The sequence below is a fragment of the Wyeomyia smithii genome, chromosome 1, assembly GCF_029784165.1.
Source record: "Wyeomyia smithii strain HCP4-BCI-WySm-NY-G18 chromosome 1, ASM2978416v1, whole genome shotgun sequence".
In the NCBI taxonomy this organism is placed as follows: domain Eukaryota; kingdom Metazoa; phylum Arthropoda; class Insecta; order Diptera; family Culicidae; genus Wyeomyia; species Wyeomyia smithii.
In genome coordinates, this window is record NC_073694.1 from 72,244,867 (window position 1) to 72,265,272 (window position 20,406).

At 39.9% G+C, this 20,406-nt stretch overlaps 2 protein-coding genes across 5 annotated transcripts in view; one reads left to right on the forward strand and one right to left on the reverse strand.

The window, feature by feature from the left end:
• Positions 1-1,757: 1,757 nt before the first annotated feature.
• LOC129727082 (pre-mRNA-processing factor 17) lies at positions 1,758-4,161 on the reverse strand. Its single transcript, XM_055684514.1, has 4 exons — positions 3,791-4,161; positions 2,696-3,733; positions 2,272-2,627; positions 1,758-2,213 (listed from the first exon to the last, which is right to left on the reverse strand). Exons 1-4 carry the CDS (start codon positions 3,983-3,985, stop codon positions 2,036-2,038), a joined length of 1,767 nt encoding a protein of 588 aa, XP_055540489.1. The 5' UTR covers positions 3,986-4,161; the 3' UTR covers positions 1,758-2,035.
• A 3,655-nt stretch (positions 4,162-7,816) lies between these two features.
• The window catches only part of LOC129724002 (myosin heavy chain 95F), an 84,826-nt gene continuing 72,236 nt past the window's right edge, over positions 7,817-20,406 (forward strand). The window contains exon 1 of one of the 4 annotated variants that reach the window (XM_055678935.1): positions 7,817-8,658. The gene's annotated coding sequence lies outside the window, so the exon portion shown is untranslated. The remainder of the gene's footprint in view (positions 8,659-20,406) is intronic. The other 3 variants (XM_055678613.1, XM_055678694.1, XM_055678776.1) reach the window with 3 other exon arrangements.

Below are 20,406 nucleotides of genomic sequence, written 5' to 3' on the forward strand. Positions count from 1 at the left end.
ACGCAGTGTCACTTCGTTAAGTACCCTCCTCTGAGCGTGTATAATGTATATACGAATATGTGTATTGTATAAACGTGTATAGAAGAAAATTCGCCAAGTGTAAATTATTTTAATTTGTGGAAATTTGATACACTATTTGGCATTGAATATTCAGACTTTAGTCTTTTTTATCGGATGAAATCAAAAATATCAATGTCATTAATAATGATTTGTATAGATCCAGTTTGCTTCGTGAATATTGTTTTGGTCATCATAACATAAGTTTATATGTTTATCTTTATTTGTAATTCTTATAAAAACGTACGAGCAATCCGAAAATGTGCAAAAATTTAGAAAAAAAAAACTAGTGGTTTTACATCAATTTTTTGTAAAGACTTTAGTTTTCTTTAGATTACTATGTTTTATTATAGATCAATTTTCGGGATTTCGCTTAAAATTTAGGGCAAATTAAATATTTGATCATATTGCGCTGAAACAGAGATTTTTTGTAGTACTTTTTTCAACATCGATTATGAATTTTTTGCCAAATACACGATGGATTTCATACCAATCAAAATTATCAAAAAGAAAACGACTTTATTTTTTGATGATTTCTCATTACTTTGTTGCTTGAACGTTAAGGCATCGAAAAGAACACTTTCAGCTATTTTCCACTACTAATAATGATATTTGCAGACTTTTCGGTCAGGATGGGTCGCTTTCGACCCGTCATATTTAAACGCGTAACTCTTGGATATAGTTCATGTGATTTTGTTGCTTTTTTCAACGCTATTTAGAACAAACAAAAATTTTTCAAATGGTAATGATAATGAATATGTTCCATAAGTCGCAATAGAAAATGAAGAATCTGTGGAGTTTAACGAAGAACTCTATTCAAAATAGAAGGAGTTTCCCATTTTTTTTCAGCTTTTCCATGGGTAACCTAACAAAATATATGAAAGTTGAAAACGACCCTCCAACGTAAATTTAATTAACTAGGTATACGGTTAATCAAAATGAACATATCGAAAAATTATCCATTTTTTTCCTAAACTGTACGTCTCTGGGAATAGTTTTCCTTGCAGTTTTTTATCGTGGGCTCGATTTTTTTTGATATTTACACTTTTTAGTACTTTCTCTGCTTGGTTTATTATTTTCTGGTTATTTAATTGTATCTTACCTATTTTTCTATTCTGACATCCTGTCAACCCTGACCCATACATTTTTATTTATGAACGTTGACTTGTTTGTTTGTCGACTGTAGCGGTTAATTTTGTAGATTTATCGGCTTAATCAGTCCGTGTATAGAAGCAAAAACGATTTTTTGTTTCTTAATCCGAAATAAAGTCACCGAAACTGTCGGATTAAGAAACAAAAAATCGTTTTTGCTTATGAACGTTGAATTAAAAAAATTCCGAACATGAGAGTACAAAGCACAAATTATGCGCAATATTTAAAACTGGTAATTAGTGTCACGCCGATACACGCCGCCGCCGCCGCTGACAAAAGCCAACGGCGTCACACCGGCGCGCCGACCGCCGCCAAGGTAAAATATTTTCTACGCCGCCGCCGCCGCCGATGATATGGTCGGCGCACAGGTCTATGGTAATAGTTGAAGCCACTTCAAACTATCTTTAAAAAAATGTTAACATAAAAACAGAGTCATACTTGTGCATATAGTTTTTCAACGCACGATTAAAAAAACTGAAAATCATATCAATCTATATCAAAAAGGTTTAAGCTTGTGTTGAAAAATTCCAACATATCCGTATGATGCATCGACGAACCCAGCATGTATGTCACAAAATATCAAAAAACTGGTCGCAGTGACGAAAATACCCAACACGGAAACCCAGCATGTGTGTTCTCATATTAGTTTTAGACGTTGGAACTTGCAACTGCATCGACTGCATCTACTTCATAACCTGACGGTCGATTATGTACTTCTTTATACGTAGGATGTCATCCCTGATAATTAAACTTGGCTGAACGATCGGTTTTAACATTAAAAATCATCAGTTATAATTCGTATCAGGATCCACGAAAACATAACAAGCTAATCCCAATACTTAATCGCTCCATCCCAGCCAGCAGTAACTAATTTACTGGCTTCATGCGGATGCCACAGAGCCGCAATACAGACGTTCTCATGTGCTTGCCACTTTTTGTAAAGCTTTGTCGTCTTCCAGTCCCATATGTAACATTTGCCGTCGCCATCTCCCGAGACCAGGTAACTGCAAGAGAATAACAATCAAATGAAATGCTCTGCACAAAAATAAAAATAAAAACTACCCCATATCAGGCGAAAAATCAAGATTACAGGCATATCCAGATACCATATGTCCTGTGAACGATTTCTTTCGATTCATCTTGAACCGGTTGATAGCAGAAAAGATAACAATTTTGTTATCCAAACTCTGACATGCCAACCATTTCCCATTGGGCGAGAGCGTAACCGCTGGCATCGAGTGCATTGTGGGATCGGCGATGTACTTCATATCCACTGGAATGTCCCATTCCCACACGCGCAGGCTCTTATCATCTGAGGTGGTCACAAAGCGACGGTTCTCGTCCACAAATGTAATCGTGTTAACAGCACCTAAATGCCGATCGTACTCCTGAACAATGTCTCCACTGCGGGTATCCCACTGTAAATAAGCAACAGTAAAATAAAAACCTTGATTTTTTCTATGCGCATAATTTCGATTATACTTACGCAAATAATTTTCTTATCGGATGTTCCGGCAACAAACAGATGCTGTTTGTTGAAGTCCGGGTGAAACTTTACACAGAACGGAATTTTCCGTGAGCTGAAACGGGAAATGACATCCCCAGTCTCAGTGTCCCATAGTTTCAAATAGCGATCGTATCCAGCCGACACAAATTTGTCACCTCTGTTGTTGAAACTGACGTCCCGAACGGCCTGTCTATGACCAGAATACGTCCGAACACAGCGCCGTTCATTATACACTTCCCACAGTTTGACTCGGGCATCCATACTGCACGATAGCAATAAATGGGCTGATTTTGGAAACCACCGAATCGCAGAAATGCCTTTGGTGTGACCAGTCCATGTATGGATGTGAGCTTTCGGTAGAAAACATCGATCTGGGGCGCCACTTTTGCGTAAATTAACACCCACATCATGTGGCGGATGAAGAAACGAACGACCTTGATAATCGACCGAGTCCTTAATGTGCAGCACCGACTTCTCTTCAATCGGTTTGTCTTCAGTAACGCGATTTCGATGTTGCTTTTTCGCCATCATTTCTTCCAGCTCTGCGCGTTCTTGCTCTGTAGGTCGAGCTACTGTTTGTTCATCCTCAAATTTACCCCAGGGACCTAGGAATCCTTCAACGTCTTCCGGATTATCGTTTTTCAGTCGTTTTCTTTTATCTCCAACACGATTCGCTTTAGATGACTCGAACACAGTCTTACCTTCTGTGTCATAAGCTGCTTGCAAATGGCCTACATAACTTGGACCTTCTTCAGCTCCACCGCCGTTATTGGCATCAACGGATGGATCCAGGGCATAGCCATAACTATGAAAAGTTTTTCGCTGGTTTTCAAACTGAAAGTCACTTATATGGGCAGACTCGACGAATCCAGTCAAAGTGTTTTTTGGTGCCTTCATTTGTTCAGTTAAAAAAGGATTAGCCGGTCCAGCAATAGGGGCGAAAAGTTCCTCGTACCGTGGGTTATAGGATAATTCATCAACAGTAGGAGCAACCACCCGTGCCACTTCCGCTTGTCCCTGCAAAACAAAATATGGTTTAATACATTTCACGAAATTTTTCAAAATCCTTCTTACCGTTGGTATTACTACTGGAGCTGCGCAAATTTGCACAGTTTTGGCAACAGATAGAGAACTGTCTACCACTGGTTTCAGATGGGCTAGTTCTTCTTCTTTTGGTCGCGTACATTTTCTTTTAGCATCCTCCTGATCAGATTCCTCACTGCTACTGGTGCCGCTGCTATTACTGGCATAAGCTTGCAAGTTTAACATATTTCTTAAGTTTTATATATGATGCAGATGGCTAATAAACACAAGTCAGAAAACAGATATCAATCTGTTTTTCGGGTTTCAGGCGTACTGTAATCGTTTGTCAATCTTCTTGTTTTGTTGTGTTCGATTGCTTACCCAATGAAAAATCTCTGCTGTTTTAACGGGTTTAACTTTTGATTTTGTCGGTTTGAGCCAAGGTTTGAGTTTAATGATCAGAGCTGCCAGATTTTATTTTGAAAAATCTGTATGCACCCGTAAAAATATCTGTATTTTTCTGTATTTTGTTCGTGTGCCTACAAGTGCTCTGGTTTGGGGTAACTGGGTTTGGCATCCAACCTTAAACTTCGGCTGGAACCGTAAAAAGGTTGGGTAAAATTCCTGAAAGAAAAGTCAGGTCTATAACCGTGTTTTTTTTTGCTAGAGAGGCAATAGAATCCGGTATTTTTGTTTCAAAGCTTCCCCGCTTAGCCAAATGTCGAATGTCCAGAAGAAATCAAACAAAAGGAATTTCCCGCTTAGTAAATGCCAGACGCCCAGCAAAGCTCGAACGCTCGACGCCTGGGTTAGAATCCCAACGCCGACATAGGTGTCGATGGTTGTGGGGTGGCGTGATTCACCCTCAACCAACCCAACTGGTCTAGGTTTAGTCCTAGCCGACACCGGGAGATTTTCTGAGGCGAAAAATCTCTGGGATCACGCATTCCATCGCATGAGGAAGTAAAGCCGTTGGCGCCGGTCCGTTGAACAACGGGTCGTAAGGTAGGGTCCTGGGTGGAGTCGCCTCCACCAGTGGCGGAACCAGATCGACGGAAAATAAGCAAGAATAAAAAAAAATCGATTGCTTAAATTCTGTACAAATCTGTATTAAAAATCAAAATTCTGTATGAATTCTGTATTCTGTATCATTTCTGTATCGTGGTCAAAAAATCTGTAAAATACAGAAAAATCTGTATAGTTGGCAGCCCTGTTACTGATTTATACACAGCGTGCTTACACGCTCAAAAAATACGATTTGAAGATGGAGTAATTTTTACTCAGATTTAAATGATGCTCGGCAGCGCAACGAGTTTCTTCATCCTTACACTGACAATAAATCACACGCTAATCCCTAATGCTCTTTATCAGGGGGTGGTGTTGAGCGAAAATACCTAGCATCAAAATCAGCATGGCGTCGGAGTAAAATTTGATCTAATTGTGTCGGTACGGTCGTACACTGAAAATAAATCGCACGCTAATCCCTAATGCTCTTTACATATGAATGTCAATAAACGAACCTAATCATTCTATTCTGTCGACCCATATCGATTTTTATTGGAATCCACGGTATTATAACGTGTTTTGGCATTTGACCTGTGTAAGCATTGAAATCTGAGTGCAAAATGATTGGTTTTGGTATGCATGACATGGCAAACCGAAATGTAAGACATTTGATTTTGTGCTGTGAACTGGAACGCAAGTGTATTCCACGTAGTTATGAAATGTTTCATCTATTAGCACAGAAGTAAGTGAAGTCCACTTGGCAGTAAAGTGTCGATTTTTTACAGTGTAACAGTCGTGTAATTTGTGTAGTATGTTTTGGATTTGGGGTTGAAAATCAAGATCAGATGAACAGATTATATTAGCACATTGAAAATGGTAACCCTATGAATCAAACATTTGGTGCATATCGGTAACGCACTGGGTATATGGAGTTTGACAAGCTCACCATCTCCCTGCTCTTCACCGCGTTCTTCACATATGAATGCCCAGAAACGAACCTCACCGTGCACATAAAAAATGGCACACGCATACTTCGCTTGACAGATGCCCAGTAAAAAATCCATTGAACCACTGGCGTAGCGTGGGGGGGGGGTGGTCCGCCGGAAAATTTTCATACGTATCGCCCTCAAAAAAAAAAAGATTAGAGTAGATTTACTTATCTTTCAAATCGGGTAAATAAAATCCGCGCTATTGCAAAAAAATCCCGTTTGAAAATACGTATCAAAAAAAAACCCGCGTAAGAAAGAGTGTGTATAATCCCAACCATTTTTAAAAAAATGGGTAGATTAAGTGCAATTGAAAACGAACGAAAATGATTTCACTGCAACCTGGTGGGGGTGACACCCAGGGGGAGAAGGGGTGACACCCAAATTTCCCGCCCGGGTGTCACCCGGTCACGCTACGCCACTGCATTGAACTGAGTGGTCAAGAAGAAAGAATTCTCGACTACTTTGTGATAAGGTCGTATGTCTAAACGTAAATAAAGCGAGTGAGGGTTATATCCCTTGTACTTCACAAGCGTAAATCATCTCTCACTCGTTTTGTTTACGTTTAGACATACGACCTTATCACAAAGTAGTCGAGAATTCTGTTTGGAGCATGGTTGCTTTTCTCAGGGGAAATTACAACTGTTTTGTTAAATGTTTACTGATATTTTCACTGAATGGTTCATAACCTTGAGAGTTTATGTGATGTCACTCAAAATAATTCGCAAATTTCAAAATTTGCGTTATGTAGATAATTCAGTATCAAATATAAATCCTGTTTTTCATTTAATTTTGTCTTTTGTTCGCATTTGGTGAATAATTCGATTTTAGGTAATTTTGTTTATGGCGAGTTCGACGAATTAAATCAATTAAATTGACGTGTAAAGTGTTCTGCAGACGTGCACACAGAGAAAATATTATCAAGTGAACACGTAAAAACAACGTAAATTTACGTAAACCTGAATGTTTTCACTGGTTTAGGTAAATAATACGCATAAACAATAGGGGGTTTTAATTTGAAAAAATACCTGCTTTTTCTTATACTAATCGATAACCGACCTTTCAGTAGGCATTACGTAATTTGTGTTAGATCTCTACGGGTTTTCTTTGATTTTAAAATTGAAAAATTATATTTGTTTTAAATTTTTACTTACTGGCAAGTAGTGCACAGAGTGACATTGCTGTTGCTGGCTTTTGGGGAATATAACCCTGATAGTAAGCAAAGTGACATTTCTGCTGCTGGCTTGTGGGAAATATAACTCTGGTTTGCGTGTCATGACATGGATGCCAGATGTGAAGACATGTCTCAATATTAAAAACATTTGAGCGCGTGTGAATAAGTGGAAGCCTAATAGTCGGTTGATTAACCGTACTCGATTTAATGTGTCACTGGAAGTTTTGTAAACTTTCAACGGAGACCGTGTTTACAGATTTCCTATGTATAAAGACATTATTTGTGGAGTGTAAATATTTTTGAAAAATGACCTGGCCTCCCTGTGTCATGATTTCTTGACGGTGGGGTATGTCTTAAAACCACTCACAGTTGTTAAAATTCGAAATCGATTTTTTCAATAGTTTTGCTGTTTAAATTAAGAAGGGTCAGTAGAATATGTATTTCTTTTGACATTTCTTATCAAAAGAAAAAATAATATACATACCCCTAAAACACCCTATTGTGGAAACAACGCAACAACTCAAAGAAATGCGAATACCTAATTTCGAGTAAAAATTTGTATGGAGTTTTTGATATTGATATTGATGTTTCAAGATGTTCATTTCTACCTAAATGATGACTTCCATGCAGATACTCAAAAGTAAATGACTTTTACCTAAAAGTATTTAGTTTCCCGCACAAAAGCGCTGATTTGCGTCAAAAATACGCATATTTGGGTAGTTTTATTTTCCTGTGTGTAGTTGAAACAAACTCCGACACCAATTTCTAAATCACAAACACATGCACAATAATAAACACTGCACTGCACAACCCATTAACAAACCGCTATTTCATGCGATCTGACTATCTGAGTGCAACGAAGCGGAAGCCACCCTATCGGCAGGTTCAACTCTTTCATTCGGCGATTCCGTTCAGCGTTTCAGTTCGCTGTTGTTGCTCGAGCCGCTTGGTCGTGTTTTTGTTAGTGGTACGCTTGCAACAGTGTTTTCCTAGGTGGTTTCACTATTTTAGTTTTCTTTTTCTTCTGAGGTTGCTACCTCTGTGGCAGCAGTTTTCTTGGTGCAAATCCACTGTCGCCCACTGGTCTTTACTGATAGATGTAAATATACAGTAAAGTATTGCGTTAGTTATAAAGTTTACTGCAGCAGATCACCGAAAGTAGAGATTGAAATTGACAGGAAATATTTGCTGTTTGCATTTACGTCAATTATTACACCTGGACTGCATTTGGTGAAAGGTTTTTGTTCTAAGAACAATAGAACATTCGTGATTAAAACAGAGTTTCTATCTTGAACATAATAGTACCTGGTGTTAAATTAATTAGCGGCATTGAAAATTGTGTGGTCGTGGGTAAAAATATGACTAGTTTTGTTGCTAACTTGTGATTATAGATGGTAGCTTTTCGGTTTCTAGTGCTTCGCAGTATTAATTAAATTATTTCTTGAAAGCGCTTTCCTTTTGGAAAACGGAGTGTTATAGTGTAATAGTGCAGAGAATATTGTGCAAAGTAAACAAAACAGAAGTTTCTATCGAAATTGCCTGACTGAAGTAGCAGAAAGGGGCACGCGGATTTGCCCGAGCTAAATTGCTTCCAGCTGGAGAAACATTTGCTGCTTTATCACAATCATTGCCCTAATCATCATCATCAGTAGTAGCAGCAGCAGTACCGGTTCAGGAGGAACAGAGAGCGGCTGCTGTACAGAAGATACTTCGGTAGACGGGAAACAATCTACTTCCTTTGAGCGTCCAGTAAGGTAGGAAAAGTGCTCATTTTTACAAGATTTCAATTTTGTATAGATAATTTTTCAAAAAAGATAAACTGTATATCTGATACACGTTTTGCGAACTTTCGGTTTCTTAAACTCGATTATTTTCTTTGATTTACAAGTTGTGATAAAATAAAATTAAATTAAAATTTTTATCTATAAATTCATTATTTATCCTTTGAAAATGAAATTGAAATGCGTACAGCTTCCTCTTAAATAACGATGTGATTCGCTAAAAACCAAAGTTTAATTATGCTACAATAATGCATAAGGTAGCGAATTCCCCGCAACTGCACAAATCGATCCGGAGCGATCAGTTCTGCTTTAACCACAAATTTGCTCAGTTGCTTAGCTTTGCTAAAAATCATGATGTATAGAACACCATGATAAAGATATCATTTTAGGTTATTAGGTCTCTAGAGATGGGCACCACTAATTTAGCTCCGCTGAGTTGCTATCAGAAGAAACTACACATAAAGTACCTATGTAAGTTTTCATTTTTTATATACTATACTTAGATGCCAGTATGCAATATCGTCATTTCGCTTTCAAGCCGGGATTTGAACATACATTTTAGCTTTTTTGAGCCCAACAATCTACTACTTCCTACTACTTCAAACAATATGCAAAAGGTGATGAACAACTAGCAGTCATTATTATTATTACAATCACAGATAACAGACATCCAAGCTAGAACAAAAAACTCCAAGATTTCAAACTTTTACTCGTTTGGAATGCTAACGCCATCTTTCTGCAACTTGCGACTCTAACCAGTTTAGTGATGGCAGCGCTGGATTACAGTCAAAGCTGCCAGACGCATGAACATTATCACAGGTTATAGAGTCGCTGTTTTTGCAATGATATAACACTGATTTTGTAAGGTGGGTGTTTTTTTTTCTCAAATCAACATTAAAACAAACATATTTATCGTAAATTTAAGCTGGGAAGGAATAAAATTGTCGATTGTGTACAAATTACGACTGCTCGAAATTTTTACATTAAAAACCGCAACCCTTCTCATTGCGATACTATCGATAAAAGCTGTAAAACTATCGATTTTATTAAATCGTTGACTACTAAGTGTTCTTAGCGCCACCATACTGCGTATTGCGACATGCTAAAAAACCGTTGAATCTTTTTACACATGAAGCGAAACTAGCTTGGATGTCTGTTATCTGTGTTACAATTATTACGATTATCACTGTAATGGTACGGTGGTATTCGAAGAACATTGTACATGTACATGCCAACAATATAAGTAAAAGCAAAGGTACAAAAACTATTCGAATATTTAGAAATGAAAAATTATCAATAAAGTGTTGGAAAAGTCACAGTGAACCTTTGTCTCATTTACGTTTGTAAAAAGTGATCGCGAGAGGAATTAACCTTCCAAACCAAACATACAGCAATGTAGAGACCTCTTAAACCCACGACATCATTACGCTTATTACTGCACTGCACATCAAATAAAGACATCACTGGTTGGTTGGTATTTATTCCTTATTTCTCAGCTACTGAAAGCATCTCTTGCGCATAATGAAATTAAATAAGTGTGTGTCTCTACGTCATTGTCAAACTAGGACCTCAGATGAAAAGGCCATGACTTTGCATTGTTGCTTGTGTCTTATGAGTTGAATCGTCACTCTATTCGTATGCATTTGTCATCAAAAACTACAATTTCGACTTCGAATATTCAGCAAGCGACGTCAATTATACCTATCTTCGTTCGCCAAATATCTGCAATGTACCACTTGTTCGATACAATATTTGCAATGGCAGGGTCAAAGTTATAGTACCGACATGGGAAGAAAGCGAAAAGTGGTTTTACTTACGTTAAATTTCCGCATCGCACGCTCGACGGAGATTAATTTCCATAGACACAAACGCAAATCGCTCAAGCGAAGAAGTCCGGTCAGCACCGGCTCTGGAACGATGACGCGTGAAAGTTTACGGCCTCTTTCTCGCTCCCTCTCTTTCTCTCTCGTCCGGTACTGACTGGAACTTTTTCCGGAAGCCCATTTTGCATTTCATGTTCACGTTCAACTCTGCATGCCCGATGTTCATCGGCCAGCTGGTGGCCACGGTTGGGACTGTATTTGAATAGTGTTGCTGCGAGGCGTACGATTGAGATTGTGGGCAAATAATAAAAGAAATGTAGAATAGAAAAAACGGCGCTGAAACTGGCTAAAAAAAGAGAAACTAGTAATTACAGTTATTGAACGTTGTGGGCTTCTATCTGGCGGTGGTTGGGCTATTTATGGAAAGTGGATCTGTTTTACTACGCGAATAGTGAGTAAGATAGAAGCGTTTTGCTGGTAGTGGAAACGGGACTGTTCAACAGCAATTCAAAATATTAACCCTAGAGATCAGTGTTTCGCAGTGCTAAAATGCATCAAACGTGACTGTTTAATTTATACAAATTGTAGAAAAAATCCCGTGTAGGTGGACTACCAAATTGGGCCGAGTACAATGGTGACTAATGGCGTCTCAAAATGCCTCGCTATCTTGTAACTTACCCGATAATCGAGCTCGTGACTACATACCCTTTCGTCTCCAGCACTGCCAGATGATTGTTCAAATGAAGCGCCGCGTAAAGGTCGATGATCCTGCTTTGACCCAAACGAATCATTCTATTTGTCAGTCGTGTCACGACAACCGGAGACCCCGGAGGCTAACTCGAGTTGCAATCGATCGATGAACGGCAATAGAGTTCTTCTGATCAAAGGAGACCCTTGCAGAGGAACACGTGCCATAGCGGCATTAGTTGCTACATCTCTAATAATTATTTATACTTCAGAACGGACGCTCGTCACAGTAACGCATGATGTGATTGTCAATTGGGTTCCGATTATGTTTTGTTTTATTTTTCAATTTCTTCAAAAATATTTAATATCTGATTGTCTAGCTCAATGTGTTGTGTTGAAAATTTCGGCAGGGAAATCGCGATTTAAATGGTTACCTGATATCAATTGCAAAAAGCGTCTTTTGATAGATTTTTTTGAGAACAATTATATAGTATATAAACAACAACAATATCGCACGCTAGTCTGGGGGCTACTGCGGTCTCGATCAACTAAATTAGTTGAGAGAATTCGTTATCGATATTCTTCTCGGCACATTTTGCATGTTGTAGGATAAGTTCAACGATACACCGTGCCCCAGTGCTGAGTCGAGAAAATTTCCAGCTCGAAAAGTTCCTCGACCTGATCGGGAATCGAACCCGATATCACAACCGTGTGGGAGAGTTAGCCGACCGACATCGCTAACCACAGAACCACGGGGACCACAAAATTTATATATAATTATATAGTATATATAGGATTATAATTCTAGTTATTCCTAATTTCGAAAAAAAGGTTCTTATGTTTATTTTGATTCTATGGAGCTCGGTTTATGAACAGGTAATTTTCAAAGTAGGTGGTTGCCGAGTGCGTTCTACCATTTTTACCATTGACTCACTATACTGACACAGACATCAATAAGATAGAGAAAAACGATTCCAACATATGTGAATATAACATTTATAATGTCGAATTCGTTTTCGCGGTGTAGTTACACCGTCCAGGACTACACTTTGCAGCTTGAAAAAAAACACTAAGTGTAGTTGTGTTGGTATGCGTAATAAAAGGGATAGCTGTCAATTTGTTTTGTTTTGGTCATTATCGCCATCGCCTTTTTGTCTCGTTTCCATTTCATATTCCCATCTCGCAAATGTGCTAAAAAAAACCTGACACTCTACCAGGGGCGACCCGTCCACAGGTGCAACTTGTGCATTGCACACGGGGACGCCAGGCAAAAGATATAATTCAAAAGCAAATTTATTTATTTGGTGCTAACAGATCAAAGTCATGTATGTAGTGATTTGATCACACATGCTGACTTTGATTCTGACCATCTTCCAATAACTTTTTCTGCTCCAATAACTTTTTGAGCTCTGTTTTTAATTATAACAAGGCTAATTGGGAAAGATACAAAACTCATATTGAGAGAAATTTCAATAATGAGCTTGATTTGCAAAACGCAGTGAATATTGATTCCGCTTTGGAAGCATTAAAATGTGCAATTGTTGATGCCAGGAATTATTCTGTTCCAAAGGCTCAAGTGAAATTTGATTCACCAATAATTGACGAAAATCTTCAACTTCTAATTCGTTTGAAAAATGTCCGCAGACGTCAATATCAACGTTCTCGTGACCCTGTTTTTAAAACTATTTATTAAGATTTACAGAAAGAGATTAAACATAGATTTACTCTTCTGAGAAATCAAAATTTTAAGACTAAAGTTGAAAAATTGAAACCATATTCACAACCTTTTTGGAAGCTGTCGCAGATTCTTAAGAAACCTTCAAAGCCTATTTCAGTTTTAAAAGATGGTGAACGTTTTCTTGTATCCAATAAACAAAAGGCTCAAAGACTTGCTCAGCTGTTTGAGAGTGTTCATAACTCAAATTTGAATTTTGTGAGTCCTATTGAAAATGAAGTCACACGTCAATTTGATTTAATTTCTTCCCAGAATTTTTTACCTGCAGAAATAATTGAAACTAACTTGAATGAGATTAAATCAATTATTAAAAATTTCAAAAATATGAAAGCACCTGGTGACGATGGAATCTTTAATATACTAATCAAACATCTCCCTGAGAGCACAATGGAATTTTTAGTGAAAATTTTCAATTGCTGCTTCAAAATTGCATATTTTCCCAAATTATGGAAAAATGCAAAAATTACTCCAATTTTAAAGCCGGATAAGAATCCAGCTGAAGTTTCAAGTTACCGACCAATCAGTTTGCTTTCTTCAATAAGTAAACTGTTTGAGAGAATTAATCTTAACAGAATGATGTCACACATCAACGAAAATTCAATTTTTGCAAATGAACAGTTTGGATTTTGCCATGGGCATTCCACAACTCATCAATTGCTCAGAGTTACTAATATGATACGAGCTAACAAATCTGAAGGTTATTCCACTGGAGCTGCTCTTTTAGACATAGAAAAAGCATTCGACAGTGTTTGGCATAAAGGTTTGATTGCGAAATTGCAAACTTTTAATTTTCCAATTTTCCTAATCAAAATTTTGAAAAATTATCTAACTGATCGAACTCTGCAGATTGTCTATCAGAATTCAAAATGTGATAGATTTCCTGTCAGAGCAGGTGTGCCTCAAGGTTCTGTCTTGGACCCAGTCCTGTATAACATATTCACTTCAGATCTTCCTGATTTGCCTCCAGGATGCACAAAGTCATTATTCTGCGATGACACAAGCATTTCCGTAAAAGGAAAAAGCCTTCTTGTCATATGCAGTCGATTGCAGAAAAGTTTAGACATTTTTTCTTCCTACTTGCAAAAGTGGAAAATCTCTCCCAATGCTTCTGAAACTCAAATGATAATTTTTCCTCATAAGCCTAGGGCTTCTTTCCTCAAGCCAAATAATAATCACGTTGTCAAGATGAATGGGGTTATTTTAAGTTGGTCTGACAAGGTTAAGTACTTGGGACTAATTCACGATAAAAAACTTATTTTTAAAGAGCACATTGAGAGTATACAAGCCAAGTGCATCAAATATACGAGATGTTTATATCCTCTCATTAACAGGAATTCTAAACTTTGTTTAAAGAACAAACTTTTGATTTACAAACAAATTTTTAGACCAGCAATGTTTTATGCTGTACCGATCTGGTCAAGTTACTGTTCAACAAGGAAGAAAACGCTCCAAAGGATTCAGAATAAAATTCTGAAAATGATTTTGAAGCGTCCTCCTTGGTTTGGTACACTCGAATTACATAGACTTACTGGTGTTGAACCATTAGAAGCTATGTCAAATAAAATTATTAACAATTTTCGACAAAAATCGTTGCAATCCTCAATTGCTACGATAAGCTCTCTTTATAGCCAAAAGGTTAGCATTTAAGTTAGTTGTAAGTTTACTTTCCTTTCTTGACAGGCTTAAATCCCTACGAATGATGAGTCCTAATTGCGAAAGCAAACAAATCCTAACAATTAAAATTACAAATTACTGACAGTGTTGAGAAGTCACCATTTGTGATTGGACACACTTACTCATTATTTACTAATATTTATCATAAATACTTAAGCTACTAACGAATCCCCCTCTTAAAAAAAAGCAAATTTATGTTTATATTTGGTTGGTTATTAGTTTTACTTATAAATAGTAACATAGAGAATGACTTGCGTGATTACGCGGACATGATTGTAACTACTTTCCCAAACTTTGATTTTCAGAACTTGTAGTTGAACAGGCAGGTTCAAAAGCCACAGGTCGCCCCTGCACTCTACCATATGGAACGAGAACCCAAACAAACCAGTTTTGACACATACGTGTGAATGTGTTGGTAACTCCCAAAAGTACATTCTGCTTCTTTCGGGTGTAGTCCGGAAAGTGAAAAAAAAAACAGTTACGGGGTAAAAAAGGTAGTCCGAGTGTAGCTACACTGCAATAACGAATTCGACGTAAAAGAACCATTTATTGACTGAACTATCTCGAAGACATGATCCACACACAAGATCATTATGCTTGTTTGAAACAGCCTCCAAAGTTAATAATTTTTCATCTAAAAAAATTATGTTGTGAGCAGCGTCCGTCCTCAACCCTGTGGACAATATGTGTGCGGGATAATCCGTGAATCTTCTGTGTCTTGAAAATTCCGTATCCACGGTCCTTTTTGATTATTTCTGCAAAGTGTTATGACTAATGTTCTGATTTTTCCGGAAACGTTCGTGCTTTGATCAACTGCAGTCCGCACACTGCCTTTTTTACCCGGTTTCTGTTCGGGGACCACTGGGCCAGTTTCCTCGAACTGTTTGATGGTCCTGTATACCAGCGGTTTTCAACCTTTTTTTGTCCGCGTACCCCTTGGCAATATTTTTCATATCGAATGTACCCCCTAGCTTGGAATGTTCTCGCAGAGTGGAAAAGAGTAGTGGTAGATCATATTCTGGAAGTCTAGTTAAGCTTTCAAATTGAACTATGGTCAAACAATGATTGCTACAGCCTTGTTTTAAGAGCAAGATTGAACAACAAAGTATTATAAAGAAAAATTTCTTTGTCCGCCATTACTGATTTTTCTTCCGCGTACCCCCTGAAGGCTTTCAAGTACACCCTGAAGGCTTTCAAGTACCCCCAGGGGTACGCGTACCCCAGGTTGAGAACCGCTGCTGTATACGAATGTCCTGCTCAAATTCAGTTGTGCCAGCTTTCTTCCGGTCTGTTTGTTGCTCATTCCAGCAAGATACGAAAACTTTTTTTATTCTTATATTGAATCCATTGCAATTATTCTTTTTAAAAAAAAGTAAAACACTGGTTATATATGTAACAAGTGAACTACAAACACGAGTCACATCGAAGCAAGCACAGCTGATGTACACGTAGAAAAATATATTGTAAATTTAAAAAGATTCTGTCCAGATTCAACCATATATTTTTGTTGGCTTACGGCTTACCTGAATTTATTGTTAATTAAATAATTGAATTGTTCATTACAGCAATAAGTTTTGTTGTTTTCAAAATGCCTTTGAAACAGCCAGCTGTCAAAAACAAAACATTTTTATTGCTGAAACTAAACCACAGTTTGTTGAAACAACACAAATTATTAGTAGCATTAGCCATTTCAGTGATATTAGAATCAAAAAAGCATTATTGATTCAAAAATATTTCATTGTCGTTTCAATAGATTTCTATTATTGTTACTTACTTTACTTTTTACTTTTTTGGCTAACGGACCGTTCACCGGTCTAGGGCCGAACGAATTAGAGATGTCCAGCTTCTTCTGTCTTGGGCAGCCGCTCCCCGTACACCAGCAGATCGTGCATCTTCTTCCACCGCGCACATCCACCGCGTGCGAGGCCTACCACGGAGTCGACGGCCTATTCCTGGTTCTCTACTGAAGATAGTTTTGGCGGCTCTCTCGTCAGGCATCCTGGCTACATGTCAAGCCCACTGAAGCCTGCCCCGCTGTATTACCATCACTATATCAGCATGTTTGTATACCTGGTACAACTCGTGATTCATGCGTCTGCGCCACACTCCATCTTCCAGCTTACCGCCAAGTATCGATCGCAGAACTTTACGCTCAAAAACTCCGAGCACTCGTCGATCAGCTTCCTTCAGCGTCCATGCTTCATGTCCGTAAAGGGCCACCGGGAGTATCAGCTTCCTATACAGTGCTAGTTTTGTGCGAGTTTGCAAACTACGGGACCTTAGCTGGTTACGCAGACCGTAGAAAGCCCTGTTCGCAGCTGCAACTCGTCGTTTCACTTCACGGCTCATATCGTTGTCACATGTCACAAGCGTACCAAGATAAACGAATTCGTCAACCACTTCAAATCGTTTCCCATCTATCTCCACCTCAGCACCAACACCACGGGGACTCCCACGCTCTCTGCCAGCTACCATGTACTTCGTTTTGGCAGAGTTAATGACAAGTCCCAATCTCGCTGCTTCTCTCTTAAAAGGTACGAAGGCCTCCTCCACGACCTTACGGTTGATACCGATGATATCGATGTTGTCCGCAAAGCCAAGAAGCATGTGAGATTTCGTGATGATCGTACCGTTTCTTTCGACGTTTGCTCTTCGTACTGCACCCTCAAGAGCAATGTTAAACAGTAGGTTGGAGAGCGCATCCCCCTGCTTCAGTCCATCCAACGTTACGAACGCGGCTGATGTCTCGCCAGCTATCCGCACGCACGATTTTGATCCCTGCAGTGTCATACGACTCAGCTTTATTAGTTTCGTAGGGAAACCATGTTCCAGCATGATCTGCCACAGCTCGTTTCTTTTCACTGAGTCGTATGCCGCCTTGAAGTCCACAAATAGATGTTGAGTCGGTAAGTTGTACTCCCGGAACTTATCGAGGATCTGTCGCAGGGTGAAGATTTGATCCGTCGTGGAACGCCCTTGGCGAAAACCAGCCTGGTATTCGCCAACAAAGGATTCCGTTAACGGTCTCAATCTGAAGAATAGGATACGGGAGAGCACTTTATATGCGGAGTTGAGCAACGTTATGCCTCGATAGTTGACACAATCCAATCGATGGCCCTTCTTATAGATAGGGCATATGAAGCCTTCCAACCAGTCGTTCGGCATTTGTTCATCCACCCAGATCCTTAGTATTATCTGGTGGATCGCATAGTACAGCCGCTCGCTTCCCGCTTTTAGAAGTTCGGCCGGGATATCGTCCTTCCCAGCGGCCTTGCCGTTTTTCAGCTCACTAATCGCCTTTTTCACCTCCTCCTGTGTTGGTGGCTCCAAGGCTTGTTCGTCACTCATAATCGTCATCCTGTTCCTGCTCTGCTCATCCGGCTCCTCACCGTTCAATAGCGCCTGAAAATGCTCCTTCCACCTGCAACCGTCGGTTTATCAGTAAGCAGGTTGCCGTCCTTGTCATTACACATGACCGGCACCGGGAAATTCCTGCTTCTGACTCTGTTGACAGTTCTATAGAATCTCCGCACGTCGTTTTGAGTATAGCTGTCCTCTGCGCTGGCGAGCACCTGCTCCTCGTACTCGCGCTTCTTCCGACGGTGGGTTCTATTTTCATCAGCTCTTGTCACCCTGTACCTCTCTCTGTTCTGACGCGTAGCCGCAGTGTGCATGCGGCTCCTGGCACGGTTCTTCTCATCTGTCGCTCTCTGGCACTTGGCATCGAACCAGCCGTTAGGCTGTCTTCCACCCGTCGTACCTACCACCTCTCTCGCAGTCGTTTCGATGGCGCCGTGAATACTGCTCCACAGCCCATTTATGTCTTCCACTCCTTCCTCCTGCTGTTCTGCGATCCGTTGATCCAGCTCTCTGGCGTATTTTGCTGCCACGCCATCAGCTTTCAACCGCTGAATGTTAAAACGCGTCGTCCTCTCTGTGCGAGATTTCAGCACGTTCGACAACCGTGCGCGGATCTTACAAACGACGAGATAATGGTCAGAGTCAATGTTTGGTCCCCGAAAAGACCTAACATCAGTAACATCCGAAAAGTGCCGACCGTCAATCAGTACGTGATCGATCTGGGAGCAGGCTTCTCCATTTGGATGCCTCCAGGTGTGTTTCCGAATATTCAAACGTGGAAAATTGGAGCTACACATGGCCATTCCTCTGGCCGCGGCAAAGTTTATCAGCCTCAGACCGTTTTCATTGGTTGACGAGTGGAGGCTATGTCTTCCAATGACCGGACGGAAGAATTCCTCCCTCCCAACCTGTGCGTTTGCGTCTCCGATGACGACTTTTACGTCGTGTTTTGGGCACTCGTCATAGATTCGCTCAAGCTTGTCATGGAACTCATCTTTGACTTTATCGGATTTGTCGTGCGTAGGTGTTGATTAAACCGTAGTTGAAGAATTTGCCCTTAATCCTCAACACGCATATACGGTCATCTACGGGCCTCCACCGGATGACTCGTGTTTTCTGATTTCCCAGCACTACGAAACCGACGCCCCGTTCCGCTGCTTTGCCGCCACTGTAGTAGATGTGGTACTTGAAAGAAGTGCGTGCAATAGGGTCTACTGCACGGAATTCCCTTTCTCCGGAATTTGGCCACCGAACCTCCTGAATCGCTGCGATTTCGACTCCCTGCCGCTGTAGTTCTCGAGCAAGCAAGCCACCCCGCGCCGATTCATTGAGAGATCGGAAGTTCCAAGTACCCAATTTCCAATCGTTTACCTTAATCTTTTTCCGTGATCGTAGCCTAGGTCTTTGCCGATTGATCCGTTCCGTATTTCTAAATTCGTTGTTCGTGGTTGATGAAAGGTTTCGGTATGCTACCTTACCAGGGTCGCGATACCTACATCCTGCTGATGGGGCTGCCATCTTAGGTGTAGCTGGCGGGATACAGCATTCCATAAATCAGCCGCCCGCTCCGGGTCAGACGCTGTTGTACGCCGCCCCTATGGGGATACAGCCGCGTACGACCCCCTTCCCAGTCAGCATACGACCATAGTTTCCACCGGGGTTGGTTACCCGATCTCCGCTAAGGTTACTCGTATTCCGGTCGGCACCACGTGGAGGTTTGGATAGGAGTTGCTGGACAGAGGTGAATGGCCACACTAGGGTCTCAAGTTACACGTGTCCAGCCATTTGCCAACCTTCTATTATCGTTATTTTACATAATTAAATCCATCAAATTGAAATATTATCAATTATTTAATATTTTGATGATTACAGCATCTGAAATACAGCCTACCATCTACTGTATGCAAAATAATCGTGCATGTTTCTAACTTATTTATATTTAAGATTAGAGACATTTTTGTTGTTTCCAAAACTTTTTGGTATTTTTTTTCTCCATCTATAGTTTATTTGACACGGCACAAATACAATTCAATGTTTAACGGCGCCAATTATATCTGGTAGCTTACTTTCTAAAGTATCTTTATAACTAAAAGCAAATTTTCGCTGCCGACTACGAGCTGAAACTAAATCTAACTTAAAGCTAGAATATTTTGCATTAAAAGCACAGGTTTGCTGTGTGATGGTTTTCATTGCCATAGGTAAGCAGCATGTTAAATTTGTTCCGCTGCTGGGCTAAGATATTACGGACTGGCATATTGGGTTGTTTCCATCGGGCCTTGAGAGTATCGTGCGGGTCTGATTGCTGTTTCCGGATCCGGGGTCTTAACGTGTTCTTGTCGTTTGGTTGGATGTAGGCGGAAGGGGATAGGACTAAACTGGGGCGTGGATGGATTTCAGGAAAACGTATATAAGGGACATGTAGGATAGGTCACGGCTCGCCAA

Excerpts from the sequence above, each read along its gene's own strand:
- LOC129727082 (XM_055684514.1), bottom strand. The coding sequence starts at position 3,985 with ATGTTAAACTTGCAAGCTTATGCCAGTAATAGCAGCGGCACCAGTAGC. Across the intron at positions 3,734-3,790 it reads CTCCAGTAGTAATACCAACG|GGACAAGCGGAAGTGGCACG; the intron begins GTAAGAAGGATT and ends TTTGTTTTGCAG. Across the intron at positions 2,214-2,271 it reads GATTTTTCGCCTGATATGGG|TTACCTGGTCTCGGGAGATG; the intron begins GTAGTTTTTATT and ends ATTCTCTTGCAG.